Consider the following 26,385-nt stretch of genomic DNA (forward strand, 5'->3'; position numbering starts at 1 on the left):
AGTTGTGGAATGATCTTCCTAATCGGGTGGTTGAATCAGTAGAACTACTAAAGTTCAAAGTTGGAGCAAATGCTTTTTTGTTGACCAGGCGGACATAGTCTTTTTATAGTTTATTTATGACATATTTGTTTTTGATGTTGTTGATAGTTTATTATATGACATGTCTGTTTTGACGTTGTTTCTTATTTTAGAATGATTTATTGTTAATTTATTCTCTTCATTTATTTATTTCCTTATTTCCTTTCCTCACTGGGCTATTTTTCCCTGTTGGAGCCCCTGGGCTTATAGCATCCTGCTTTTCCAACTAGGGTTGTAGCTTGGATAGTAATAATAATAATAATAATAGCCATAGCCATAGCCATAGACATAGACATATATATAGACATAACCATAGTCATTGCCATAGACATAGCCATAGCCATAGCCAGAGCCATAGACATAGCCATAGCCATAGCCATAGCCAGAGACATAGCCATAATCATAGCCATAGCCATAGCCATAGCATCCATAGCCATAGCCATGGACATAGACATAGCCATAGCCAGAGACATAGATATAGCCATTCACATAGACATAGACTTAGCCATAGACATAGATATAGAGAGAGCTATAGCCATAGCCATAGACATACACATAGCCAGACCTATATCCATAGTCAGAGTCATAGCCATAGCCATAGACATAGCCATAGCCATAGCCATAGACATAGACATAGCCATAGCCTTAACCATAGACATAGCCATAGCCATAACCATTGACGTAGCCATAGCCATAGCCGTAGATGTTTCTGTAGCTGTAACCTTAGCCATAGCCATAGCCGTATGATGTAGCCGTAGCCGTAGCTGTAGCTGTAGCAATAGACAAAGCCATATCCATAGCCAGAGACATAGATATGGCCATAGCCATAGCCATAGACAGGGCTATAGCCACAGCCATAGCCATAGACATAGCCATAGCCAAAGCCATAGCTTTAGCCATATCCGTAGCCGTTGCCATAGCCATATATGTAGCCGTAGCCATAGCCGTCTCCGTAGACATAGATATAAACATAGCCACAGCCATAGACATAGACATAGACATAGCCATAGCTAAAGCCATGGTATACATAGCCATAGCCATAGACATAGACATAGCCATAGCCATAACCATAGCCATAGCCATAGCCATAGTCATAGCCGAAGCCAAAGCCATAGACATAGCCATAGCCATAGCCATAACCATAGACATAGATATAGCCATAGCCATAGCCATAGACATAGATATAGCCATAGCCATAGCCATGGTATACATAGCCATAGCCATAGACATAGACATAGACATAGCCATAGCCATAGCCATCGACATTGCCTTAGCCATAGCCATAGACATAGCCATAGACATAGACATAAACATAGACATGAACATGGCCATAGCCATGGCTACAGACATAGATATAGCCATAGCCATAGCCATAGCCATAGACAAGGACATAGTCATAGCCAAAGACAGACATATACATAGACATTGATATAGCCATAGCCATAGCAATATCTGAAGACATAGATATAGACATTGACATAGCCATAGCCATAGCAATAGCCATAGCCATAGCCATAGACATAGACATAGCCATAGCCATAGACTTAGACATAGCCATAGACATAGCCAGAGCCATAGCAATAGCCATAGCCATAGCCATAGACAAAGACATAGCCATAGCCCTAGCTATAGCTATAACCATAGCCATAGACAAAGACATAGCCATAGCCCTAGCCATAGACATATACATAGCCATAGCCATAGCCAAACCCATGGTAGACATAGACATAGCCTTAGCCATAGCCATACCCATAGACATAGACATAGCAATAGCCATAGACATAGACATAGCCATTGTCATAGCCAAAGCCATAGACATGGATATAGCCATAGTCATAACCTTAGACATAGCGATAGCCATAGACATAACCATAGCTATAGACATAGACATTGCCATAGCCATAGCCAGAGCCATAGCTATAGACATTGACAGAGACATAGCCATAGACATAGACATAGCATAGCCATTGATGTAGCCATAGCCATAGCCATAGCCATAGATATAGCCGTAGCCGTAGCCGTAGCCGTAGACGTAGCCATTGACATAGACATAGACATAGACATAGCCGTAGACATTGCCATAGCCAAAGCCATAGACATAGACATAGCCATAGCTGTAGCCGTAGCCATAGTCATAGCCATAGACGTAGCCAGAGCCGTAGCCGTAGCGATAGACATACACATAGACATAGCCATAGCCATAGACATAGACATAGCTTTAGGCATAGCCATAGCCATCTCCATAGCTATAGCCATAACCATAGACAAAGTAGCCGTAGCCAGAGACTTAGATATAGACAGCAATAGGCTTAGACAGACATAGCCATATACATAGACATAGCCATAGCCATAGACATAGACACAGCCTGAGCCATAGCCATAGCCATAGAAATAGACAGAGCCATAGCCATAGACATAGCCATAGACATAGACACAGCCAGAGCCATAGCCATAGCCATAGATATAGACAGAGCCCTAGCCATAGACATAGCCATAGACATAGACATAGCCATAGCCATAGCTATAGCCATAGCTGTAGCCATAGCCATAGCCATGGTAGACATAGACATAGCCATTGCCAGAGCCATAGACATAGACATAACCATAGACATAGCCTTAGAAATAGACATAACCATAGCCATAGACAGACATAGCCATAGCCATAGTCATAGCCAAAGCCATAGACATAGCCATAGCCATAGACAGACAGACAAAAACATAGACATAGCCATAGCCATAGACATAGACATAGCCATAGCCATAGCCATAGCCATAGCCATAGCCATTGCCATCGCCATTGCCATTGCCATAGCCATAGCCATAGCATAACCATAGCCATAGCCACACATACATAGCCATAGCCATACACAAAGACATAGACTTAGACATACACATAGACATAGCAATAGCCATAGCCATAGCCAAACACATACACATAGCCATAGCCATAGACTTAAACATAGCCATAAACATAGATATAGCCATAGCCATAGAAATAACCATAGCCATAGCTATAGCCATAGCCATAGCCATAGCTATAGACAGAAATGGCCATAGCCCTAGCCATAGACATAGACATAGCCATAGCCATAGCCATAGCCATGCCCAGGGTAGACATCGACAAAGCATTAGCCAGGGCCATGGCCATAGACATAGACATAGACATAGCAATAGCCATAGACATAGACATAGCCATAGTCATAGCCATAGCCATAGCCATAGACATGGACATAACCATAGCCTTAGTATAACGATAGCATTAAACATAGCTATACCCATAGACAAAGACATTGCCATAGCCATAGCCATAGCCAAAGCTATAGACATAGCCATAGACATAAACATAGATATAGCCATAGACATCGCCATAGACATAGACATAGCCAGAGCCAGAGCCAGAGCCATAGCTATAGCCATAGTCATAGACATAGACATACACATACACATAGCCATAGCCATAGCCAAAGCCATTATCAGAGCCATAGCCATAGCCATAGACAGACACATACACATAACCATAGCCATAAACATGAATATAGCCCTAGCCATAGCCATAGCCATAGACATACCCATAGCCATAGGCATAGACATAGCCATAGCCATAGACATGGCCTTAGCCATAGCCATAGCCATAGATGACGCCATGGCCATACCCGTAGCCGTAGTCATAGCCATATACATAGATGAAGACAAAGCTATAGCCATAGACAGCCATAATCATAGCCATAGCCATCGCCATAGCCAGAGCCATAGACATACACAACCATAGCCATAGTCATAGACAAAAACATAGTCATACACATAGACATAGACATAGCCATAGACATAGACATAGCCATAGATATAGACAGAGCTATAGCCATAGTCATAGCCATAGCCATAGACATACACATAGCCAGAACTATAGCCATAGTCATAGCCATAACCATAGCCATAGACATAGACAGAGACATAGCCATAGTTATAGACATAGCCATAGATATAGCCATAGCCATAGCCATAGACTTAGTCATAGCCATAGCCAGAGACATAGCCCTAGCCATAGCCATTGATGTAGCCAAAGCGATAGCCTTAGATGTAGACGTAGCCGTAGCCATAGTTATACTATGTAGCCATAGCCGTAGCCTTAGCCATAGCCATATGATGTAGCCTTAGCCGTAGCCGTAGCTTTAGCCGTAGCCATAGACATAGCCCTAGCCATAGCCATAGACATAGACATAGACATAGCATTAGCCATAGACATAGACATGGACATAGCCATAGCCATATCCATAGCCATACCCATGGTAGACATAGACATAGCCATAGACATAGCAATAGCCATTACCATAGCAATAGTCATAGACATAGCCCTAGCCATAGCCAAAGACATAGACATAGACATAGCATTAGCCATAGACAAAGACATGGACATAGCCATAGCCATATCCATAGCCATCCCCATGGTAGACATAGACATATCCATAGACATAGCAATAGCCATTACCATAGCAATAGACATAGACATAGCCATAGTCATAGCAACATAGCCATAGCCATAGTCATAGCCATAGACATAGCCATAGCCATAGCCAAAGCCAGACATAGACATAGCCATAGCCATAGACATAGACATAGACATCAATATAGCCATAGCCATAGCCAGACATAGCCACTTAGCCATAGCCTTAGCCATAGCCATAGCAATAGCCATAGACATAGCCATAGCCAAAGCAATAAACATAGCCATAGCCATAGCCATAGCCATTGACATAGCCATAGCTATAGCCATAGCTATAGCCATAGCCATAGCCATAGACATAGTGATAGCCACAGCCCTAGCCATAGTCATAGCCATATCAATAGACAGATTTAGCTGTAGTCATAGCTTTTGACATAGACAGAGCCATAGCCATAGACATAGCCTCAGCCATAGCCATAGCCATAGCTATAGCCATAGCCATAGACATAGCCATAGCCAAAGCCATTGCCATAGACAATGCCTCAGCCATAGCCATAGCCATACCCAAAGGGTCAGCCATAGCCATAGCCAGAGACAGAGCCATAGCCATAGCCATAGAGATAGCCATAGACATAGACATAGACATTGCCGTAGCCATAGCCGTAGCCATAGCCATAGATGTAGACATAGCTATAGCCATAGCCATAGACATAGACATAGCCATAAACATAATCATAACCATAGCCATGGCCATAGTCATAACCATAGCCATAGCCATAGCCATATAGATATAGCTATAGCCATAGCATATTCATAGTCTTAGCCATAGCCAAAGCCATAGCCACATAGACATAGACAGAGCCATAGACATTGACATAGACATAGATATACCAATAGCCTTTTTCATTGCCATAGACATAGCCATAGATATAGACATAGACAAAGCCATAGCCATTGCCATTACCATACCCATAGCCATAGTCATAGCCATAGCCATAGCCATAGCCATATAGACATAGACATAGACACAGCCATAGCCATAGACATAGCCATAGCCGTAGCCATAGCCATAGCCCTATCCATAGCCATAGCCAGACTTAGACATAGACATTGACATAGACATAGAGATAGCCATTGCCATAGCCAGAGCCAGACATAGCCATAGCTATAGCAATAAACAAAGACATAGCCATTGCCAGAGCCATAGCCCGACCCATAGACATAGACATAGACATAGATTTAGACTTAGACGTAGTCAGAGCCATAGACATAGACATAGCCATAGCCATAGACATAGACATAGCCAGACATAGACATAGTCATAGACATACACATAGACATAGAATAAGCCATAGCTAAGCATAGACATAGCCATTGCCATACCCATAGACAGAGCATAGCCATAGGCATAGCCATAGACATAGTCATAGACTAAGCCATAGCTATAGACGTCGCCGTAGCCGTAGCGGTCGCCCTTGCCGTTGCCATCGCCGTTGCCGAAGACGTAGCCGTAGCAATGGACGTGGACATGGTTGTAGCCATAGTCATAGCCATACCCATAGATATAGACATGGACATAGACATGTCCATTGCTAAAACCATAGCCATAGCCATAGCCATAGACATAGACATATATATAGACATAACCATAGCCATAGCCATAGACATAGCCATAGCCATATCCATAGACATAGACATAGCCATAGCCAGAGCCATAGACATAGCCATAGCCATAGCCATAGCCAGAGACATAGCCATAATCATAGCCATAGCCATAGCCATAGCATCCATAGCCATAGCCATGGACATAGACATAGCCATAACCAGAGACAGATATAGCCATTCACATAGACATAGACATAGCCATAGACATAGATATTGACAGAGCTATAGCCATAGCCATAGACATACACATAGCCAGACCTATATCCATAGTCATAGCCATAGCCATAGCCATAGACATAGCCATAGCCATAGCCATAGACATAGACATAGCCATAGCCTTAACCATAGACATAGCCATAGCCATAACCATTGACGTAGCCATAGCCATAGCCGTAGATGTTTCTGTAGCTGTAACCTTAGCCATAGCCATAGCCGTATGATGTAGCCGTAGCCGTAGCTGTAGCTGTAGCAATAGACAAAGCCATATCCATAGCCAGAGACATAGATATGGCCATAGCCATAGCCATAGACAGGGCTATAGCCACAGCCATAGCCATAGACATAGCCATAGCCAAAGCCATAGCTTTAGCCATATCCGTTGCCGTTGCCGAAGCCATATATGTAGCCGTAGCCATAGCCGTCTCCGTAGACATAGATATAAACATAGCCACAGCCATAGACATAGACATAGACATAGCCATAGCTAAAGCCATGGTATACATAGCCATAGCCATAGACATAGACATAGCCATAGCCATAGCCATAGTCATAGCCGAAGCCAAAGCCATAGACATAGCCATAGCCATAGCCATAACCATAGACATAGATATAGCCATAGCCATAGCCATAGACATAGATATAGCCATAGCCATAGCCATGGTATACATAGCCATAGCCATAGACATAGACATAGACATAGCCATAGCCATAGCCATCGACATTGCCTTAGCCATAGCCATAGACATAGACATAAACATAGACATGAACATGGCCATAGCCATGGCTACAGACATAGATATATCCATGGCCATAGCCATAGCCATAGACAAGGACATAGTCATAGCCAAAGACAGACATATACATAGACATTGATATAGCCATAGCCATAGCAATATCTGAAGACATAGATATAGACATTGACATAGCCATAGCCATAGCAATAGCCATAGCCATAGCCATAGACAAAGACATAGACATAGCCATAGCCATAGACTTAGACATAGCCATAGACATAGCCAGAGCCATAGCAATAGCCATAGCCATAGCCATAGACAAAGACATAGCCATAGCCCTAGCTATAGCTATAACCATAGCCATAGACAAAGACATAGCCATAGCCCTACCCATAGACATATACATAGCCATAGCCATAGCCAAACCCATGGTAGACATAGACATAGCCTTAGCCATAGCCATAACCATAGACATAGACATAGCAATAGCCATAGACATAGACATAGCCATTGTCATAGCCAAAGCCATAGACATGGATATAGCCATAGTCATAACCTTAGACATAGCGATAGCCATAGACATAACCATAGCTATAGACATAGACATTGCCATAGCCATAGCCAGAGCCATAGCTATAGACATTGACAGAGACATAGCCATAGACATAGACATAACATAGCCATTGATGTAGCCATAGCCATAGCCATAGCCATAGATGTAGCCGTAGCCGTAGCCGTAGACGTAGCCATTGACATAGACATAGACATAGACATAGCCGTAGACATTGCCATAGCCAAAGCCATAGACATAGACATAGCCATAGCTGTAGCCGTAGCCATAGTCATAGCCATAGACGTAGCCAGAGCCGTAGCCGTAGCCATAGACATACACATAGACATAGCCATAGCCATAGACATAGACATTGCATTAGGCATAGCCATAGCCATCTCCATAGCCATAGCCATAACCATAGAAAAAGTAGTCGTAGCCATAGACTTAGACATAGACAGCAATAGGCTTAGACAGACATAGCCATATACATAGACATAGCCATAGCCATAGACATAGACACAGCCTGAGCCATAGCCATAGCCATAGACATAGACAGAGCCATAGCCATAGACATAGCCATAGATATAGACACAGCCAGAGCCATAGCCATAGCCATAGACATGAACAGACCCCTAGCCATAGACATAGCCATAGACATAGACATAGCCATAGCCATAGCTATAGCCATAGCTGTAGCCATAGTCATAGCCATGGTAGACATAGACATAGCCATTGCCAGAGCCATAGACATAGACATAGCCATAGACATAGCCTTAGAAATAGACATAACCATAGCCATAGACAGACATATCCATAGCCATAGTCATAGCCAAAGCCCTAGACATAGCCATAGCCAAAGACAGACAGACAAAAACATAGACATAGCCATAGCCATAGACTTAGACATAGCCATAGCCATAGCCATAGACATAGACATAGCCATAACCATGGTAGACATACATAAACAAAACCATAGCCATATCCATAGCCATAGACATAGCCATAGCCATAGCCATAGCCATTGCCATCGCCATCGCCATTGCCATTGCCATAGCCATAGCCATAGCATAACCATAGCCATAGCCACACATACATAGCCATAGCCATACACAGAGACATAGACTTATATATACACATAGACATAGCAATAGCCATAGCCATAGCCAAACACATACACATAGCCATAGCCATAGACTTAAACATAGCCATAAACATAGACATAGCCATAGCCATAGAAATAGCCATAGCCATAGCTATAGCCATAGCCAGAGCCATAGCTATAGACAGACATGGCCATAGCCATAGCCATAGACATAGACATAGACATAGCCATAGCCATAGCCATACCCATGGTAGACATCGACAAAGCATTAGCCAGGGCCATGGCCATAGACATAGACATAGACATAGCAATAGCCATAGACATAGACATAGCCATAGTCATAGCCATAGCCATAGCCATAGACATGGACATAGCCATAGCCTTAGTATAACGATAGCATTAAACATAGCTATACCCATAGACAAAGACATTGCCATAGCCATAGCCATAGCCATAGCTATAGACATAGCCATAGACATAAACATAGATATAGCCATAGACATCGCCATAGACATAGACATAACCAGAGCCAGAGCCAGAGCCATAGCTATAGCCATAGTCATAGACATAGACATATACATACACATAACCATAGCCATAGCCATAGCCATTATCAGAGCCATAGCCATAGCCATAGACAGAGACATACACATAACCATAGCCATAAACATGAACATAGCCCTAGCCATAGCCATAGCCATAGACATACCCATAGCCATAGGCATAGACATAGCCATAGCCATAGACATGGCCATAGCCATAGCCATAGCCATATTTGACGCCATGGCCATACCCGTAGCCGTAGTCATAGCCATATACATAGATGAAGACATAGCTATAGCCATAGACAGCCATAATCATAGCCATAGCCATAGCCATAGCCAGAGCCATAGACATACACAACCATAGCCATAGTCATACACAAAAACATAGCCATACACATAGACATAGACATAGCCATAGACATAGACATAGCCATAGATATAGACAGAGCTATAGCCATAGCCATAGCCATAGCCATAGACATACACATAGCCAGAACTATAGCCATAGTCATAGCCATAGCCATAGCCATAGACATAGGCAGAGACATAGCCATAGTTATAGACAGAGCCATAGATATAGCCATAGCCATAGCCATAGACTTAGTCATAGCCATAGCCAGAGACATAGCCCTAGCCATAGCCATTGACGTAGCCATAGCGATAGCCTTAGATGTAGACGTAGCCGTAGCCATAGTCATACGATGTAGCCATAGCCGTAGCCTTAGCCATAGCCATATGATGTAGCCTTAGCCGTAGCCGTAGCTTTAGCCGTAGCCATAGACATAGCCCTAGCCATAGCCATAGACATAGACATAGACATAGCATTAGCCATAGACATAGACATGGACATAGCCATAGCCATATCCATAGCCATACCCATGGTAGACAGAGACATAGCCATAGACATAGCAATAGCCATTACCAGAGCAATAGTCATAGACATAGCCCTAGCCATAGCCAAAGACATAGACATACACATAGCATTAGCCATAGACATAGACATGAACATAGCCATAGCCATATCCATAGCCATCCCCATGGTAGACATAGACATATCCATAGACATAGCAATGGCCATTATCATAGCAATAGACATAGACATAGCCATAGTCATAGCAACATAGCCATAGCCATAGTCATAGCCATAGACATAGCCATAGCCATAGCCAAAGCCAGACATAGACATAGCCATAGCCATAGACATAGACATAGACATAGATATAGCCATAGCCATAGCCAGACATAGCCACTTAGCCATAGCCTTAGCCATAGCCATAGCAATAGCCATAGACATAGCCATAGCCAAAGCAATAAACATAGCCATAGCCATAGCCATAGCCAGTGACATAGCCATAGCTATAGCCATAGCTATAGCCATAGCCATAGCCATAGACATAGTGATAGCCACAGCCCTAGCCATAGTCATAGCCATATCAATAGACAGCCATAGCTGTAGTCATAGCTTTTGACATAGACATAGCCATAGCCATAGACATAGCCTCAGCCATAGCCATAGCAATAGCTATAGCCATAGCCATAGACATACCCATAGCCAAAGCCATTGCCATAGACAATGCTTCAGCCATAGCCATAGCCATACCCAAAGGGTCAGCCATAGCCATAGCCAGAGACAGAGCCATAGCCATAACCATAGATATAGCCATAGACATAGACATAGACATAGACATAGACATTGCCGTAGCCATAGCCGTAGCCATAGCCATAGATGTAGACATAGCTATAGCCATAGCCATAGACATAGACATAGCCATAAACATAATCATAACCATAGCCATGGCCATAGTCATAACCATAGCCATAGCCATAGCCATATAGATATAGCTATAGCCATAGCATATTCATAGTCTTAGCCATAGCCAAAGCCATAGCCACATAGACATAGACATAGCCATAGACATTGACATAGACATAGATATACCAATAGCCTTTTTCATTGCCATAGACATAGCCATAGACATAGACATAGACAAAGCCATAGCCATTGCCATTACCATACCCATAGCCATAGTCATAGCCATAGCCATAGCCATAGCCATATAGACATAGACATAGACATAGCCATAGCCATAGACGTAGCCATAGCCGTAGCCATAGCCAAAGCCGTAGCCATAGCCTCAGCCATTTCCATAGACATAGACATGGACATAGACATATATATAGCCATAGCCATAGCCAGACATAGCCATAGTCATAGCCATAGACAGACAGAGCCAGAGCCATAGACATAGCCTTAGCCATAGCCATAGCCATAGCCATAGACTGTCCATAGCCATAGCCACATAGACGTAGCCAGAGCCATAGCCATATCCATAGCCATTGATATAGCCATAGACATAGACATAGCCATAGACATAGACATACACATAGACATAGCATTAGCCATAGACATAGACAATGACATAGCCATAGCCATATCCATAGCCATACCCATGGTAGACATAGACATAGCCATAGACATAACCATAGCCATTGCCATAGCCATAAACATAGATATAGCAATAGTCAGAGCCACATAGCCATAGCCATAGCCATAGCTATAGAAATAGCCATAGCCAAAGCCATAGCCAGACATAGACATAGCCATAGCCATAGACTTAGACATAGACATAGATATAGCCATAGCCATAGCCAGACATAGCCACATAGCTATAGCCTTAGCCATAGCTATAGCCATAGCCATAGCCATAGGTATGGCCATAGCCATAGCTAGACACAGCCAAAGCAATAGCCATAGCCAAAGACGTAGCCATAGCCGTGGCTGTAGCCATAGCCGTAGCTGTAGCCTTAGCCATAGCTGAGGACGTAGCCATAGCCGAGGACATAGCCGTAGCCTTATCCAAAGCCAAAGCCGTAGCCATGGCCTAACCGTAGACATAGACATAGACATAGCCTTAGCCATAGACATAGACATAGACATGGAAATAGCCATAGCCATATCCATGGTAGACATAGACATAGCCATAGCCATAGACATAGCCATAGCCATAGCCTTTGCCATTAGACATAGACAGACATAGACATACAAATAGACCTAGCCATAGACATAGCCATAGCCAGAGCCTTTTCCATAGCCACAGACATAGCCATAGATATAGACATAGCCAGAGCCATAGCCATAGCTATAGCCATAGCCATAGACATAGCCATGGCCATAGCCAAAGCCATAGCCATAGCCAATGCCTCAGCCTTAGCCATAGCCATACCGAAAGGATCAGGCATAGCCATAGCTATAGCCATGGCCATAGACAGAGCCATAGCCATAGACATAGAGATAGCCTTCGACATAGCCATAGATATACAAATAGCCATAGCCATAGCCATAGCCATAGAGATAGCCATAGACATAGACATAGATAATGCCGTAGCCATAGCCATAGATGTAGACATAGCCATAGCCATAGCCATAGACATAGACATAGCCATAGCCATAAACATAGGCAGAACCATAGCAAGAGCCATAGCTATAGCCATAGCCACATAGACATAACCAGAGCCATAGCCATAGTCATAGTCTTAGCCATAGCCAAAGCCAGAGCCACATAGCCATAGACATAGCCATAGACATAGATATACTAATAGCAATATTCTTTGCAATAAACATAACCGTAGACATAGCCCTAGACAAAGCCATAACCAGAGCCACAGCCATAAACATAGCCATAGCCATAGCAATAGACATAGCCATAGCCATAGCCATAGATATATATATAGCCATAGCCATAGCCACAGTCATAGACATACACATAGTAATAGCCATAGCCATAGCCAAAGACATTGCCATAGCCATATCCATAGCCAGAGACATAGCCATTGCCATTGCCATACCCATAGCCATAGTCATAGCCATAGCCATTGCCATAGCCATATAGACATAGACATACACATTGCCATAGCCATAGACATAGCCATAGCCATAGCCAAAGTTATAACCGTAGCCATAGCCTTAGCCATAGCCATAGACATAGACAGAGACATAGATACAGCTATAGCCATAGCCAGACATAGCCAAAACCATAGCCATAGACATAGACATAGCCATAGCTATAGCCTTTGACAGAGAGAGCCATACCCATAGCCATAGCCAGAGCCATACACATAGACAGAGCCATAGCCATAAAAATAGCCATAGCCATGAACATAGTCATAGCCATAGCCATAGCCATAGCCATAGACATAGCCATAGCCATAGCCATAGCCATAGAAACAGCCTGAGCTATAACCAGAGCCATAGCCATAGACATATCCATAGCCATTGACATAGCCATAGACATAGACATAGCCATAGATATAGACATATATAGCATTAGCCATAGACATAGACATGGACATAGCCATAGCCATATCCATAGCCATAACCATGGTAGACATAGACATAGCCATAGACATACCCATAGCCATTACCATAGCAATAGACATAAACATAACCATAGTCATAGCAACATAGCCATAGCCATAGCCATAGCCATAACCATAGAAATAGCCATAGCCATAGCCAAAGCCAGACATAGACATAGCCATAGCCATAGACATAGACATAGATATAGCCATAGCCATAGCCAGACATAGCCACTTAGCCATAGCCTTAGCCGTAGCCATAGCCATAGCCATAGGCATAGCCATAACCATAGTTAGACACAGCCAAAGCAATAGCCATAGCCGTAGCCATAGCCGTAGCCATAACCTTAGCCGTAGCTGAGGACTTAGCCGTAGTCGAGGACGTAGGCATAGCCGTAGCCTTAGCCATAGCCATAGCCGTAGCCGTAGCCTAACTGTAGACATAGACATAGATATAGCATTAGCCATAGACATAGACATAGACATGGACATAGCCATAGCCATACCGATAGCCATACCAATGGTAGATATAGATATAGCCATAGCCATAGACATAGCCATAGCCATAGCCATAGCCATAGCCATAGCCTTAGACATAGACAGACATAGACATAGCCATAGCCATAGACATAGCCATAGCCAGAGCACTAGCCATAGCCACAGACATACCCATAGACATAGACATAGCCATAGCAATAGCCATAGTCATAAACATAGACATTGACATTGCCAAATATATAGACAAAGATATAGATATATACATAGCCATAACCATAGCTATGGACATAAACATAGACATAGTCATAAACATAGACATAGCCATAGACATAGCCAAAGATTTAGACATAGACATAGTCATAGACATAGTCTTAGCCAGACATAGATATATCGACAGAAATAGCCATAGATATAGACATAGCCATAGCCATAGCCATAGCCAGAGGCATATACATAGACATAGCTATAGCCATAGACATAGACAGAGCCATAGCCATAGCCATAGTCATAGACATTGACATAGACATAGCCTTAGATATAGACAGAGCCATAGCCATAGCCATAGCCATAGCATTAGACATAGCCATAGCCATAGCCAGAGACATAGACATAATAATAGCCATAGCCATAGACATAGACATAGCCCTAGCTATAGATATAGACATGACCATAGCCATAGACAGAGACTTAGACCTAGCCATAGCCATAAACATAGCCATAGCCATAGCCATACACATAGACAGACCCATAGCCATAGACTTAGACATAGACATAGCCATAGCCATAGCCATAGCCATAAACATAGACATAGACATAGCCATAGCCATAGCCATAGACATAGCCCTAGCCATAGCCATAGCTATAGCCATAACCATAGCCATAGCCGTAGCCATAGCCATAGATTAGACATAGCCATAGCCATAGCCATAGATATGGACATAGCCCTAGCCATAGCCAGAGCCATAGACATGGACATAGACAAAGCCATAGCCATAGCCATAGACATAGCCATAGCCAAAGACAGAGATATAGCCAAAGCCATAGACATACCCATAGCCATAGCCATAACCCTGGCCATAAACATAGCCATAGTCATAGAAATACCAATAGCCATTGCCATAGACAGAGCCATAGCTATAGCCATAGATATAGCCATAGCCATTTACATATACATAGCCATAGCCATAGCCATAGACAGCCATAGCCATAGACATAGACATAACAAGCCATAGACAGCACTATAGCCATAGCCATAGCCATAGCCATAGCCATAGAAATAGCCATAGACATAGTCATAGCCTTAGCCATTGCCATAGCCATAGCCATAGACATAGACATAGACATGCTTAGACATAGACATAGCCATAGATATAGACAGATATATAGACATAAACATAGCCATAGCCATAGCCATAGCCATAACCTTGGACATAGACAAGGACATAGCCATAGCCATAGCCATAGTCATAGACATAGATATAGATAGCCATATCCATAAACATAGCCATAGCAATAGACATAGACTTTGCCATAAACATAGCCATAGCCTTAGCCATAGCCATAGCCATAGCCATAGACATGAACATAGCCATAGCCATAAATATAGCCATAGACACTGACATAGACATAGCCATAGACATAGACATAGTCATAGCCATAGCCATAGATATAACATAGATATAGCCATAGACATAGACATAGCCATAGCCTTAGCCATAGCCTTAGCCATAGCCATAGCCATACCCATAGCCATAGACATAGCCGTAGTCGTAGCCGTAGCAGTAGCCAAAGATATAGCTCTAGCCTTAGCCGTAACCGTAGCCGTAGCCATAGCCATAGCCCTATCCATAACCATAGCCAGACTTAGACATAGACATTGACATAGACATAGAGATAGCCATTGCCATAGCCAGAACCAGACATAGCCATAGCTATAGCAATAAACAAAGACATAGCCATTGCCAGAGCCATAGCCCGAGCCATAGACATAGACATAGACATAGACATAGACATAGCCATAGATTTAGACTTAGACGTTGTCAGAGCCATAGACATAGACATAGCCATAGCCATAGACATAGACATAGCCAGACATAGACATAGCCATAGACATACACATAGACATAGAATAAGACATAGCCATAGCCATAGCTAAACATAGACATAGCCATTGCCATACCCATAGACAGAGCATAGCCATAGGCATAGCCATAGACATAGTCATAGACTAAGCCATAGCTATAGACGTAGCCGTAGCCGTAGCCGTAGCGGTCGGCCTTGCCGTTGCCATCGCCGTTGCCGAAGACATAGCCGTAGCAATGGACGTGGACGTGGTTGTAGCCATAGTCATAGCCATAGCCATAGATATAGACATGGACATAGACATGTCCATTGCTAAAACCATAGGGTAGTGTTCTTGGCCCATTACTTTTTATACTATATACACATGACATGTGGTTTGGCCTAGAAAACAAGCTTGTTGCATATGCAGGTGATGCTACTCTCTTTGCATCAATTCCATCCCCTGAATGTAGATCTAGGGTTGGTGAATCCCTTAATAGAGATTTAGCTAGAATTAGTGCATGGTGCAAATTATGGGGTATGAAGTTGAATCCTAACAAAACTCAAAGTATGATTGTAGGTAGGTCAAGGACGGTGGTTCCTCAACATCCGGATCTCAGTATTGATAATGTTTCTTTAAATATGTATGACTCTTTCAAAATTTTAGGTGTGATTCTCGACAGTAAATTTACTTTTGAGAAACATATAAGGTCTGTGTCTTCTTCAATTTCACAAAAAATAGGCTTATTGAGAAAGTCTTTCAAGATTTTCGGTGATCAATCTATTTTGAAGAAGTGTTTTAATTCTTTCATTCTACCTTGTTTTGAGTATTGTTCTTCTGTCTGGTCTTCAGCTGCTGATTCTCATCTTAATTTGTTGGACAGAAACTTACGGTCTATTAAATTTCTTTTTCCTGATCTAGATATTAATCTTTGGCACCGTCGTTCAATTAGTTCATTATGCATGTTGCATAAGATTTTTCACAACTCTGACCATCCTTTACATTCAGATCTCCCTGGACAATTCTATCCTGTTCGTAATACTAGGCAGGCAGTTAATTCTAATAGCCAGGCCTTCTCCATCACGAGGCTCAATACTACGCAGTACTCTAGAAGTTTTATTCCAGCTGTGATCAAGTTGTGGAATGATCTTCCTAATCGGGTGGTTGAATCAGTAGAACTACAAAAGTTCAAAGTTGGAGCAAATGCTTTTTTGTTGACCAGGCGGACATAGTCTTTTTATAGTTTATTCATGACATATTTGTTTTTGATGTTGTTGATAGTTTATTATATGACATGTCTGTTTTGACGTTGTTTCTTATTTTAGAATGATTTATTGTTAATTTATTCTCTTCATTTATTTATTTCCTTATTTCCTTTCCTCACTGGGCTATTTTTCCCTGTTGGAGCCCCTGGGCTTATAGCATCCTGCTTTTCCAACTAGGGTTGTAGCTTGGATAGTAATAATAATAATAATAATAGCCATAGCCATAGCCATAGACATAGACATATATATAGACATAACCATAGTCATAGCCATAGACATAGCCATAGCCATAGCCAGAGCCATAGACATAGCCATAGCCATAGCCAGAGACATAGCCATAATCATAGCCATAGCCATATCCATAGCATCCATAGCCATAGCCATGGACATAGACATAGCCATAGCCAGAGACATAGATATAGCCATTCACATAGACATAGACATAGCCATAGACATAGATATAGAGAGAGCTATAGCCATAGCCATAGACATACACATAGCCAGACCTATATCCATAGTCAGAGTCATAGCCATAGCCATAGACATAGCCATAGCCATAGCTATAGACATAGACATAGCCATAGCCTTAACCATAGACATAGCCATAGCCATAACCATTGACGTAGCCATAGCCATAGCCGTAGATGTTTCCGTAGCTGTAACCTTAGCCATAGCCATAGCCGTATGATGTAGCCGTAGCCGTAGCTATAGCTGTAGCAATAGACAAAGCCATATCCATAGCCAGAGACATAGATATGGCCATAGCCATAGCCATAGACAGGGCTATAGCCACAGCCATAGCCATAGACATAGCCATAGCCAAAGCCATAGCTTTAGCCATATCCGTAGCCGTTGCCATAGCCATATATGTAGCCGTAGCCATAGCCGTCTCCGTAGACATAGATATAAACATAGCCACAGCCATAGACATAGACATAGACATAGCCATAGCTAAAGCCATGGTATACATAGCCATAGCCATAGACATAGACATAGCCATAGCCATAGCCATAGCCATAGCCATAGCCATAGTCATAGCCGAAGCCAAAGCCATAGACATAGCCATTGCCATAGCCATAACCATAGACATAGATATAGCCATAGCCATAGCCATAGACATAGATATAGCCATAGCCATAGCCATGGTATACATAGCCATAGCCATAGACATAGACATAGACATAGCCATAGCCATAGCCATCGACATTGCCTTAGCCATAGCCATAGACATAGCCATAGACATAGACATAAACATAGACATGAACATGGCCATAGCCATGGCTACAGACATAGATATAGCCATAGCCATAGCCATAGCCATAGACAAGGACATAGTCATAGCCAAAGACAGACATATACATAGACATTGATATAGCCATAGCCATAGCAATATCTGAAGACATAGATATAGACATTGACATAGCCATAGCCATAGCAATAGCCATAGCCATAGCCATAGACATAGACATAGCCATAGCCATAGACTTAGACATAGCCATAGACATAGCCAGAGCCATAGCAATAGCCATAGCCATAGCCATAGACAAAGACATAGCCATAGCCCTAGCTATAGCTATAACCATAGCCATAGACAAAGACATAGCCCTAGCCCTAGCCATAGACATATACATAGCCATAGCCATAGCCAAACCCATGGTAGACATAGACATAGCCTTAGCCATAGCCATAGCCATACCCATAGACATAGACATAGCAATAGCCATAGACATAGACATAGCCATTGTCATAGCCAAAGCCATAGACATGGATATAGCCATAGTCATAACCTTAGACATAGCGATAGCCATAGACATAACCATAGCTATAGACATAGACATTGCCATAGCCATAGCCAGAGCCATAGCTATAGACATTGACAGAGACATAGCCATAGACATAGAAATAGCATAGCCATTGATGTAGCCATAGCCATAGCCATAGCCATAGATGTAGCCGTAGCCGTAGCCGTAGCCGTAGACGTAGCCATTGACAGAGACATAGACATAGACATAGCCGTAGACATTGCCATAGCCAAAGCCATAGACATAGACATAGCCATAGCTGTAGCCATAGCCATAGTCATAGCCATAGACGTAGCCAGAGCCGTAGCCGTAGCCATAGACATACACATAGACATAGCCATAGCCATAGACATAGACATAGCATTAGGCATAGCCATAGCCATCTCCATAGCTATAGCCATAACCATAGACAAAGTAGCCGTAGCCATAGACTTAGACATAGACAGCAATAGGCTTAGACAGACATAGCCATATACATAGACATAGCCATAGCCATAGACATAGACACAGCCTGAGCCATAGCCATAGCCATAGACATAGACAGAGCCATAGCCATAGACATAGCCATAGACATAGACACAGCCAGAGCCATAGCCATAGCCATAGACATAGACAGAGCCCTAGCCATAGACATAGCCATAGACATAGACATAGCCATAGCCATAGCTATAGCCATAGCTGTAGCCATAGCCATAGCCATAGCCATGGTAGACATAGACATAGCCATTGCCAGAGCCATAGACATAGACATAACCATAGACATAGCCTTAGAAATAGACATAACCATAGCCATAGACAGACATAGCCATAGCCATAGTCATAGCCAAAGCCATAGACATAGCCATAGCCATAGACAGACAGACAAAAACATAGACATAGCCATAGCCATAGACATAGACATAGCCATAGCCATAGCCATAGACATAGACAGAGACATAGCCATAACCATGGTAGACATACATAAACATAACCATAGCCATATCCATAGCCATAGACATAGCCATAGCCATAGCCATAGCCATAGCCATTGCCATCGCCATTGCCATTGCCATAGCCATAGCCATAGCATAACCATAGCCATAGCCACACATACATAGCCATAGCCATACACAGAGACATAGACTTAGACATACACATAGACATAGCAATAGCCATAGCCATAGCCAAACACATACACATAGCCAAAGCCATAGACTTAAACATAGCCATAAACATAGATATAGCCATAGCCATAGAAATAGCCATAGCCATAGCCATAGCTATAGACAGAAATGGCCATAGCCCTAGCCATAGACATAGACATAGCCATAGCCATAGCCATAGCCATACCCATGGTAGACATCGACAAAGCATTAGCCAGGGCCATGGCCATAGTCATAGACATAGACATAGCAATAGCCATAGACATAGACATAGCCATAGTCATAGCCATAGCCATAGCCATAGACATGGACATAGCCATAGCCTTAGTATAACGATAGCATTAAACATAGCTATACCCATAGACAAAGACATTGCCATAGTCATAGCCTTAGCCATAGCTATAGACATAGCCATAGACATAAACATAGATATAGCCATAGACATCGCCATAGACATAGACATAACCAGAGCCAGAGCCAGAGCCATAGCTATAGCCATAGTCATAGACATAGACATACACATACACATAACCATAGCCATAGCCATAGCCATTATCAGAGCCATAGCCATAGCCATAGACAGAGACATACACATAACCATAGCCATAAACATGAACATAGCCCTAGCCATAGCCATAGCCATAGACATACCCATAGCCATAGGCATAGACATAGCCATAGCCATAGACATGGCCATAGCCATAGCCATAGCCATATTTGACGCCATGGCCATACCCGTAGCCGTAGTCATAGCCATATACATAGATGAAGACATAGCTATAGCCATAGACAGCCATAATCATTGCCATAGCCATAGCCATAGCCAGAGCCATAGACATACACAACCATAGCCATAGTCATAGACAAAAACATAGCCATACACATAGACATAGACATAGCCATAGACATAGACATAGCCATAGATATAGACAGAGCTATAGCCATAGCCATAGCCATAGCCATAGACATACACATAGCCAGAACTATAGCCATAGTCATAGCCATAGCCATAGCCATAGACATAGGCAGAGACATAGCCATAGTTATAGAGAGAGCCATAGATATAGCCATAGCCATAGCCATAGACTTAGTCATAGCCATAGCCAGAGACATAGCCCTAGCCATAGCCATTGACGTAGCCATAGCGATAGCCTTAGATGTAGACGTAGCCGTAGCCATAGTCATACGATGTAGCCATAGCCGTAACCTTAGCCATAGCCATATGATGTAGCCTTAGCCGTAGCCGTAGCTTTAGCCGTAGCCATAGACATAGCCCTAGCCATAGCCATAGACATAGACATAGACATAGCATTAGCCATAGACATAGACATGGACATAGCCATAGCCATATCCATAGCCATACCCATGGTAGACATAGACATAGCCATAGACATAGCAATAGCCATTACCAGAGCAATAGTCATAGACATAGCCCTAGCCATAGCCATATAGACATAGACATAGACATAGCCATAGCCATAGACATAGCCATAGCCGTAGCCATAGCCAAAGCCGTAGCCATAGCCTCAGCCATTTCCATAGACATAGACATGGACATAGACATATATATAGCCATAGCCATAGCCAGACATAGCCATAGTCATAGCCATAGACAGACAGAGCCAGAGCCATAGACATAGCCTCAGCCATAGCCATAGCCATAGCCATAGACTGTCCATAGCCATAGCCACATAGACGTAGCCAGAGCCATAGCCATATCCATAGCCATTGATATAGCCATAGACATAGACATAGCCATAGACATAGACATACACATAGACATAGCATTAGCCATAGACATAAACATGGACATAGCCATAGCCATATCCATAGCCATACCCATGGTAGACATAGACATAGCCATAGACATAACCATAGCCATTGCCATAGCCATAAACATAGATATAGCCATAGTCAGAGCCATGTAGCCATAGCCATAGCCATAGCTATAGAAATAGCCATAGCCAAAGCCATAGCCAGACATAGACATAGCCATAGCCATGGACTTAGACATAGACATAGATATAGCCATAGCCATAGCCAGACATAGCCACATAGCTATAGCCTTAGCCATAGCTATAGCCATAGCCATAGCCATAGGCATGGCCATAGCCATAGCTAGACATAGCCAAAGCAATAGCCATAGCCAAAGACGTAGCCATAGCCGTGGCTGTAGCCATAGCCGTAGCTGTAGCCTTAGCCATAGCTGAGGACGTAGCCATAGCCGAGGACATAGCCGTAGCCTTATCCAAAGCCAAAGCCGTAGCCATAGCCTAACCGTAGACATAGACATAGACATAGCCTTAGCCATAGACATAGACATAGACATGGACATGGACATAGCCATAGCCATATCCATAGCCATACCCATGGTAGACATAGACATAGCCATAGCCATAGACATAGCCATAGCCATAGCCTTAGCCATTAGACATAGACAGACATAGACATACAAATAGACATAGCCATAGACATAGCCATAGCCAGAGCCTTTACCATAGCCACAGACATAGCCATAGATATAGACATAGCCAGAGCCATAGCCATAGCTATAGCCATAGCCATAGACATAGCCATGGCCATAGCCAAAGCCATAGCCATAGCCAATGCCTCAGCCTTAGCCATAGCCATACCGAAAGGATCAGGCATAGCCATAGCTATAGCCATGGCCATAGACAGAGCCATAGCCATAGACATAGAGATAGCCTTCGACATAGCCATAGATATACAAATAGCCATAGCCATAGCCATAGCCATAGAGATAGCCATAGACAAAGACATAGACAATGCCGTAGCCATAGCCAGAGATGTAGACATAGCCATAGCCATAGCCATAGACATAGACATAGCCATAGCCATAAACATAGGCAGAACCATAGCAAGAGCCATAGCTATAGCCATAGCCACATAGACATAACCAGAGCCATAGCCATAGTCATAGTCTTAGCCATAGCCAAAGCCAGAGCCACATAGCCATAGACATAGCCATAGACATAGATATACTAATAGCCATATTCTTTGCAATAAACATAACCGTAGACATAGCCCTAGACAAAGCCGTAACCAGAGCCACAGCCATAAACATAGCCATAGCCATAGCAATAGACATAGCCATAGCCATAGCCATAGATATATATATAGCCATAGCCATAGCCACAGTCATAGACATAGACATAGTAATAGCCATAGCCATAGCCAAAGACATTGCCATAGCCATATCCATAGCCAGAGACATAGCCATTGCCATTGCCATACCCATAGCCATAGTCATAGCCATAGCCATTGCCATAGCCACATAGACATAGACATACACATTGCCATAGCCATAGACATAGCCAAAGTTATAACCGTAGCCATAGCCTTAGCCATAGCCATAGACATAGACATAGACATAGATACAGCTATAGCCATAGCCAGACATAGCCAAAGCCATAGCCATAGACATAGACATAGCCATAGCTATAGCCTTTGACAGAGAGAGCCATACCCATAGCCATAGCCAGAGCCATACACATAGACAGAGCCATAGCCATAAAAATAGCCATAGCCATGAACATAGCCATAGCCATAGCCATAGACATAGCCATAGCCATAGCCATAGAAACAGCCTGAGCTATAGCCAGAGCCATAGCCATAGACATATCCATAGCCATTGACATAGCCATAGACATAGACATAGCCATAGATATAGACATATATAGCATTAGCCATAGACATAGACATGGACTTAGCCATAGCCATATCCAAAGCCATAACCATGGTAGACATAGACATAGCCATAGACATACCCATAGCCATTACCATAGCAATAGACATAAACATAACCATAGTCATAGCAACATAGCCATAGCCATAGCCATAGCCATAGAAATAGCCATAGCCATAGCCAAAGCCAGACATAGACATAGCCATAGCCATAGACATAGACATAGATATAGCCATAGCCATAGCCAGACATAGCCACTTAGCCATAGCCTTAGCTGTAGCCATAGCCATAGCCATAGGCATAGCCATAACCATAGTTAGACACAGCCAAAGCAATAGCCATAGCCGTAGCCATAGCCGTAGCCATAACCTTAGCCGTAGCTGAGGACTTAGCCGTAGTCGAGGACGTAGGCATAGCCGTAGCCTTAGCCATAGCCATAGCCGTAGCCGTAGCCTAACTGTAGACATAGACATAGATATAGCATTAGCCATAGACATAGACATAGACATGGACATAGCCATAGCCATACCGATAGCCATACCAATGGTAGATATAGACATAGCCATAGCCATAGACATAGCCATAGCCATAGACATAGCCATAGCCATAGCCATAGCCATAGCCTTAGACATAGACAGACATAGACATAGCCATAGCCATAGACATAGCCATAGCCAGAGCACTAGCCATAGCCACAGACATACCCATAGACATAGACATAGCCATAGCAATAGCCATAGTCATAAACATAGACATTGACATTGCCAAATATATAGACATAGATAGAGATATATACATAGCCATAACCATAGCTATGGACATAAACATAGACATAGTCATAAACATAGACATAGCCATAGACATAGCCAAAGATTTAGACATAGACATAGTCATAGACATAGTCTTAGCCAGACATAGATATATCGACAGAAATAGCCATAGATATAGACATAGCCATAGCCATAGCCATAGCCAGAGGCATATACATAGACATAGCTATAGCCATAGACATAGACAGAGCCATAGTCATAGCCATAGTCATAGACATTGACATAGACATAGCCTTAGATATAGACAGAGCCATAGCCATAGCCATAGCCATAGCATTAGACATAGCCATAGCCATAGCCATAGCCAGAGACATAGACATAATAATAGCCATAGCCATAGACATAGACATAGCCCTAGCTATAGATATAGACATGACCATAGCCATAGACAGAGACTTAGACCTAGCCATAGCCATAAACATAGCCATAGCCATAGCCATACACATAGACAGACCCATAGCCATAGACTTAGACATAGACATAGCCATAGCCATAGCCATAGCCATAAACATAGACATAGACATAGCCATAGCCATAGCCATAGACATAGCCCTAGCCATAGCCATAGCTATAGCTATAACCATAGCCATAGCCATAGCCATAGCCATAGATTAGACATAGCCATAGCCATAGCCATAGACATGGACATAGCCCTAGCCATAGCCAGAGCCATAGACATGGACATAGACAAAGCCATAGCCATAGCCATAGACATAGCCATAGCCAAAGACAGAGATATAGCCAAAGCCATAGACATACCCATAGCCATAGCCATAACCCTGGCCATAAACATAGCCATAGTCATAGAAATACCAATAGCCATTGCCATAGACAGAGCCATAGCTATAGCCATAGATATAGCCATAGCCATTTACACATACATAGCCATAGCCATAGCCATAGACAGCCATAGCCATAGACATAGACATAACAAGCCATAGACAGCACTATAGCCATAGCCATAGCCATAGCCATAGCCATAGAAATAGCCATAGACATAGTCATAGCCATAGCCATTGCCATAGCCATAGCCATAGACATAGACATAGACATGCTTAGACATAGACATAGCCATAGATATAGACAGATATATAGACATAAACATAGCCATAGCCATAGCCATAGCCATAACCTTGGACATAGACAAGGACATAGCCATAGCCATAGCCATAGTCATAGACATAGATATAGATAGCCATATCCATAAACATAGCCATAGCAATAGACATAGACTTTGCCATAAACATAGCCATAGCCTTAGCCATAGCCATAGCCATAGCCATAGACATGAACATAGCCATAGCCATAAATATAGCCATAGACACTGACATAGACATAGCCATAGACATAGACATAGTCATAGCCATAGCCATAGATATAACATAGA

At 42.9% G+C, this 26,385-nt stretch overlaps 6 protein-coding genes across 6 annotated transcripts; all 6 read right to left on the reverse strand.

Annotated features, from left to right (window-relative positions):
* Window positions 1-801: 801 nt before the first annotated feature.
* LOC137633678 (antifreeze protein Maxi-like) lies at window positions 802-4,486 on the reverse strand. The gene is made up of 5 exons (XM_068365926.1): window positions 4,406-4,486; window positions 3,143-3,319; window positions 2,259-2,364; window positions 1,828-1,995; window positions 802-1,088 (listed from the first exon to the last, which is right to left on the reverse strand). The coding sequence occupies exons 1-5, from the start codon at window positions 4,484-4,486 to the stop codon at window positions 802-804; spliced, it is 819 nt and encodes a 272-aa protein (XP_068222027.1).
* A 7,526-nt stretch (window positions 4,487-12,012) lies between these two features.
* On the reverse strand, window positions 12,013-12,709 carry LOC137633679 (mRNA decay activator protein ZFP36L3-like). The gene is made up of 2 exons (XM_068365927.1): window positions 12,395-12,709; window positions 12,013-12,219 (listed from the first exon to the last, which is right to left on the reverse strand). The coding sequence occupies exons 1-2, from the start codon at window positions 12,707-12,709 to the stop codon at window positions 12,013-12,015; spliced, it is 522 nt and encodes a 173-aa protein (XP_068222028.1).
* Window positions 12,710-18,182: 5,473 nt separating this feature from the next.
* On the reverse strand, window positions 18,183-20,360 carry LOC137633680 (antifreeze protein Maxi-like). The gene is made up of 3 exons (XM_068365928.1): window positions 20,281-20,360; window positions 19,215-19,579; window positions 18,183-18,469 (listed from the first exon to the last, which is right to left on the reverse strand). The coding sequence occupies exons 1-3, from the start codon at window positions 20,358-20,360 to the stop codon at window positions 18,183-18,185; spliced, it is 732 nt and encodes a 243-aa protein (XP_068222029.1).
* Window positions 20,361-20,515: 155 nt separating this feature from the next.
* On the reverse strand, window positions 20,516-22,518 carry LOC137633681 (cuticle protein 64-like). The gene is made up of 2 exons (XM_068365929.1): window positions 22,336-22,518; window positions 20,516-20,785 (listed from the first exon to the last, which is right to left on the reverse strand). The coding sequence occupies exons 1-2, from the start codon at window positions 22,516-22,518 to the stop codon at window positions 20,516-20,518; spliced, it is 453 nt and encodes a 150-aa protein (XP_068222030.1).
* A 10-nt stretch (window positions 22,519-22,528) lies between these two features.
* Window positions 22,529-23,351, reverse strand: LOC137633682 (mRNA decay activator protein ZFP36L3-like). The gene is made up of 2 exons (XM_068365930.1): window positions 22,959-23,351; window positions 22,529-22,735 (listed from the first exon to the last, which is right to left on the reverse strand). Exons 1-2 carry the CDS (start codon window positions 23,349-23,351, stop codon window positions 22,529-22,531), a joined length of 600 nt encoding a protein of 199 aa, XP_068222031.1.
* Window positions 23,352-23,921: 570 nt separating this feature from the next.
* On the reverse strand, window positions 23,922-24,374 carry LOC137633683 (keratin-associated protein 6-2-like). Its single transcript, XM_068365931.1, has one exon. The coding sequence runs from the start codon at window positions 24,372-24,374 to the stop codon at window positions 23,922-23,924; it is 453 nt and encodes a 150-aa protein (XP_068222032.1).
* Between the last annotated feature and the right edge of the window lie 2,011 nt (window positions 24,375-26,385).

This window comes from Palaemon carinicauda, chromosome 43 (assembly GCF_036898095.1).
Source record: "Palaemon carinicauda isolate YSFRI2023 chromosome 43, ASM3689809v2, whole genome shotgun sequence".
Taxonomy (NCBI): Eukaryota; Metazoa; Arthropoda; class Malacostraca; order Decapoda; family Palaemonidae; genus Palaemon; species Palaemon carinicauda.

What these genes read in the sequence shown, in the direction of transcription:
- LOC137633678 (XM_068365926.1), bottom strand. Translation starts at nt 4,486, where the DNA reads ATGTCTTTGTCTATGGCTAATGCTATGTCTATGTCTATGTCTTTGGCT. An exon ending in TGGCTATGTCTATGTCTATG is followed by an intron (nt 2,365 to 3,142) that starts GCTAGGGCTATG and finishes TCTATATCTAAG; the next exon opens with TCTCTGGCTACGGCTACTTT. An exon ending in TGCTATGTCTATGTCTATGG is followed by an intron (nt 1,089 to 1,827) that starts GTATGGCTATGG and finishes CCATGGCTTTAG; the next exon opens with CTATGGCTATGTCTATGTCT.
- LOC137633681 (XM_068365929.1), bottom strand. Translation starts at nt 22,518, where the DNA reads ATGTGGCTATGTCTGGCTATGGCTATGGCTATATCTATGTCTATGTCT. An exon ending in TGGCTATGGCAATGGCTATG is followed by an intron (nt 20,786 to 22,335) that starts GTTATGTCTATG and finishes CGTTATACTAAG; the next exon opens with GCTATGGCTATGTCCATGTC.
- LOC137633683 (XM_068365931.1), bottom strand. Translation starts at nt 24,374, where the DNA reads ATGGCTATGTCTATGTCTGGCTTTGGCTATGGCTATGGCTATTTCTAT.
- LOC137633680 (XM_068365928.1), bottom strand. Translation starts at nt 20,360, where the DNA reads ATGGCGATGGCAATGGCTATGGCTATGGCTATGGCTATGGCTATGTCT. An exon ending in ATGGCTATGGTTATGTTTAT is followed by an intron (nt 19,580 to 20,280) that starts GTATGTCTACCA and finishes CTATGGCTACAG; the next exon opens with CTATGGCTATGTCTATGTCT. An exon ending in TGCTATGTCTATGTCTATGG is followed by an intron (nt 18,470 to 19,214) that starts GTATGGCTATGG and finishes CCATGGCTTTAG; the next exon opens with CTATGGCTATGTCTATGTCT.
- LOC137633682 (XM_068365930.1), bottom strand. Translation starts at nt 23,351, where the DNA reads ATGGCTCTTGCTATGGTTCTGCCTATGTTTATGGCTATGGCTATGTCT. An exon ending in TGGCTATGTCTGTGGCTATG is followed by an intron (nt 22,736 to 22,958) that starts GTAAAGGCTCTG and finishes GTCTACGGTTAG; the next exon opens with GCTATGGCTACGGCTTTGGC.
- LOC137633679 (XM_068365927.1), bottom strand. Translation starts at nt 12,709, where the DNA reads ATGTCTATGTCTATGGCTATCTCTATGGCTATGGCTATGGCTATGGCT. An exon ending in TGGCTATGGCTATGTCTATG is followed by an intron (nt 12,220 to 12,394) that starts GCTAGGTCTATT and finishes GTCTACGGTTAG; the next exon opens with GCCATGGCTACGGCTTTGGC.